This window comes from Colobus angolensis, unplaced genomic scaffold (genome assembly GCF_000951035.1).
Source record: "Colobus angolensis palliatus isolate OR3802 unplaced genomic scaffold, Cang.pa_1.0 Scaffold282, whole genome shotgun sequence".
In the NCBI taxonomy this organism is placed as follows: domain Eukaryota; kingdom Metazoa; phylum Chordata; class Mammalia; order Primates; family Cercopithecidae; genus Colobus; species Colobus angolensis.
In genome coordinates, this window is record NW_012116066.1 from 526,608 (window position 1) to 529,112 (window position 2,505).

General features: G+C 39.6%; 1 protein-coding gene across 2 annotated transcripts in view; it reads left to right on the top strand.

The window, feature by feature from the left end:
* Positions 1–1,525: 1,525 nt before the first annotated feature.
* Positions 1,526–2,505, top strand: part of LOC105516468 (chromosome unknown open reading frame, human CXorf56) — a 23,122-nt gene continuing 22,142 nt past the window's right edge. For both annotated transcript variants that reach the window (XM_011948682.1, XM_011948684.1), the window contains exon 1: positions 1,526–1,741. In XM_011948682.1, the coding sequence (XP_011804072.1) occupies positions 1,618–1,741 (124 nt within the window). In that variant the 5' untranslated portion in view covers positions 1,526–1,617. The remainder of the gene's footprint in view (positions 1,742–2,505) is intronic.

Below are 2,505 nucleotides of genomic sequence, written 5' to 3' on the forward strand. Positions count from 1 at the left end.
GAAGTTCATTCACTCTCATAGATTAAACCATTGTTTTGTCAGTTCCATTTTTTTTTTTTTTCGGAAACATAAGTTAAATATTTCTGACTTGCCCTATGAATAGCAATTCAAAAGCTTAGCAGTGGTGAGGTTTTGAGACTTTCTTGAGCACAGGGCTGAGATTGAAAAATTTCTAGGCTGGGTGCAGTGGCTCACACCTGTAATCTCAGCACTTTGGGAGGCCGAGGCAGGCAGATTAGTTGAGGCCAGGAGTTCAAGACCAGCCTGGCCAACATGGCAAAACCCCATCTATAAATAGCTGGGTGGTGCTGCGTGCCTGTAATCCTAGCTACTTGGGAGGCTAAAATTTTAGAAAATTTTCTAAATGAGAAGAACCCCACCCTTGACCACTATTATTGAACATGAAGAGTTTTTAAAAATGGCTTTTGCCATAGACTTAGTAATGTTCCTTAATAAATTTAACCTAAAATTATAAGGCAGAACAGTGTTTATACCTGAAACTTGTACCGCAGTAAAGTCATTCAATGACATTTAACATTGTTTGAATCACAATGTCAAGGTGCTTTAATCACTTCTCGTGCTGTCAAAAGTTAAAAATCTGGATTTATATTCTCACACAAATTTGCGGTGGAAGTATTCTTGTACATGAATGTTCATAGCAGCATTATCTATATAATAACCAAAAAGTGAAAACATCCCCGTTGTCCACCAATTGATGAATGGATTAACAAAATGTATCCATATGTATCCAAAATGTATCCATCATATCCATATGATGAAATATTATTCAGCCATAAAAAGGAAAGCAGTACTGTAACATGGATGAACCTTGAAAACATTATGGTAAATGAAAGAAGCCAGACAAATGGCCACATATTGTAGAATTCCATTTATATGAAATGTCCAGAATAGGCAAATCCACAGAGATAAAAAGTAGATTAGTGGTTGCCTCAGGCTGGGAAGTTGGGGGGTAGGGGTGGTGGTGACTACTCATGGGTATAAGATTTCTTTTTGAGATGATGGAAATGTTCTGGAATTAGTGGTGATGGTTACACAACTTTGTGAATACACTAAAAACCACTCAATAACACATTTTAAAAGGTGAATTTTATGTTATGTGAATGATATCGACTAAAAAAATAAGATACCTAAAAAATTAGGTACTCATCCGGAATAGTCATTAAAATCAAAATCATATTTAGAAACACACCTAATTCAGTATCATATATATATAATATAGACTATATAATGCATAGTTCTTTATTTAGCTGGTCTTATACATACATATGTGTATATATACATATAAATGCATGCGTTATAGAAATGTAAATAATTTATATAATATTAAGGGTGCTGTGAGAAAGCCCACCAATCTTCATTGAGAAGCGACTCCCAGATCACAGGAGTCCCAGCTAACTTGGCCAAGACAAAGTAGGTTCTGGGAAACTCCAGGCGCACCCCTGTATATCTTATCCTGATAGGACAGCCCGGAAGTTTATAAGACTTCTACTAACACGTGACCAGCGTAGCCACAGGGAAAAGGTTCAAGGCGCGCTTGTGACGTCATTTCGGCGCGACCCTCTTCTTGGCGTAGAGTCTTGATTGCTTCTGGGAACCATGCCGAAAGTAGTGTCTCGGTCAGTAGTCTGCTCTGACACTCGGGACCGGGAGGAATATGACGACGGCGAGAAGCCCCTCCATGTTTACTACTGTTTGTGCGGCCAGATGGTCCTAGTGCTGGGTGAGTAGCTGGGAACTGCGGGGGCGTCTGCCAGGAGCCAGACTTCGGGTTCTTGAAGGCGAATTTCCTCTGACTGTGATCTGGGAACCACTTCTCGACGAAGATTGGTGGGTTTTCTCTCTCCGACGAAATCCTCCCTACACATCCCCGCCCCACTCCAGGGCATTTTTTTTCCTGTTTTTTGTTTAGCCTTGTGACTCTGTATCTAGACCTTCCTCAAAACTAAACTCCTTCAGGAAAACAGAAATAGAAACACAAGCATATTGTATTTCCCTCTTAATCTACTGTCTTCAAAAGCTACTGCCTCTAGAAAGTTTATAACGTTTCTGCTGGATACCAAGATGCTGCAGTTGCTCTTACGTTACAGCAAACGAAAATAAAACCCTCCCTTGATCCTGTATTCCCCTCCAGCTATAACCCCATTTCGTTGCTGCTTTTATAGCAAAGCTTCTCAAAAGAGTTGCCTATATTGGCTCTCTCTGCATCCTGACTTCTCATTCTCTCCTGACCTCACTTCAGGTAGGCTTTCCTTCCCACCTCATCATTTTAACCGTATTTGGCAGAATTACTAACTGAACTCCATGTTAACAGTTCTAGTGGTCAGTTATCAATGTTCATTTTAATTCTTCTCTCAGTGGCATTTGACAGAGGTAATCATTTCATTCTTTTTGCAACAGGTTTTTTATTTGCTTCCAAGACTCCATACTCACCTGATTTTCCTCCTACCTCAGATTTTTCCCCTTCTTCTTCTTTTTTTTTTTTTT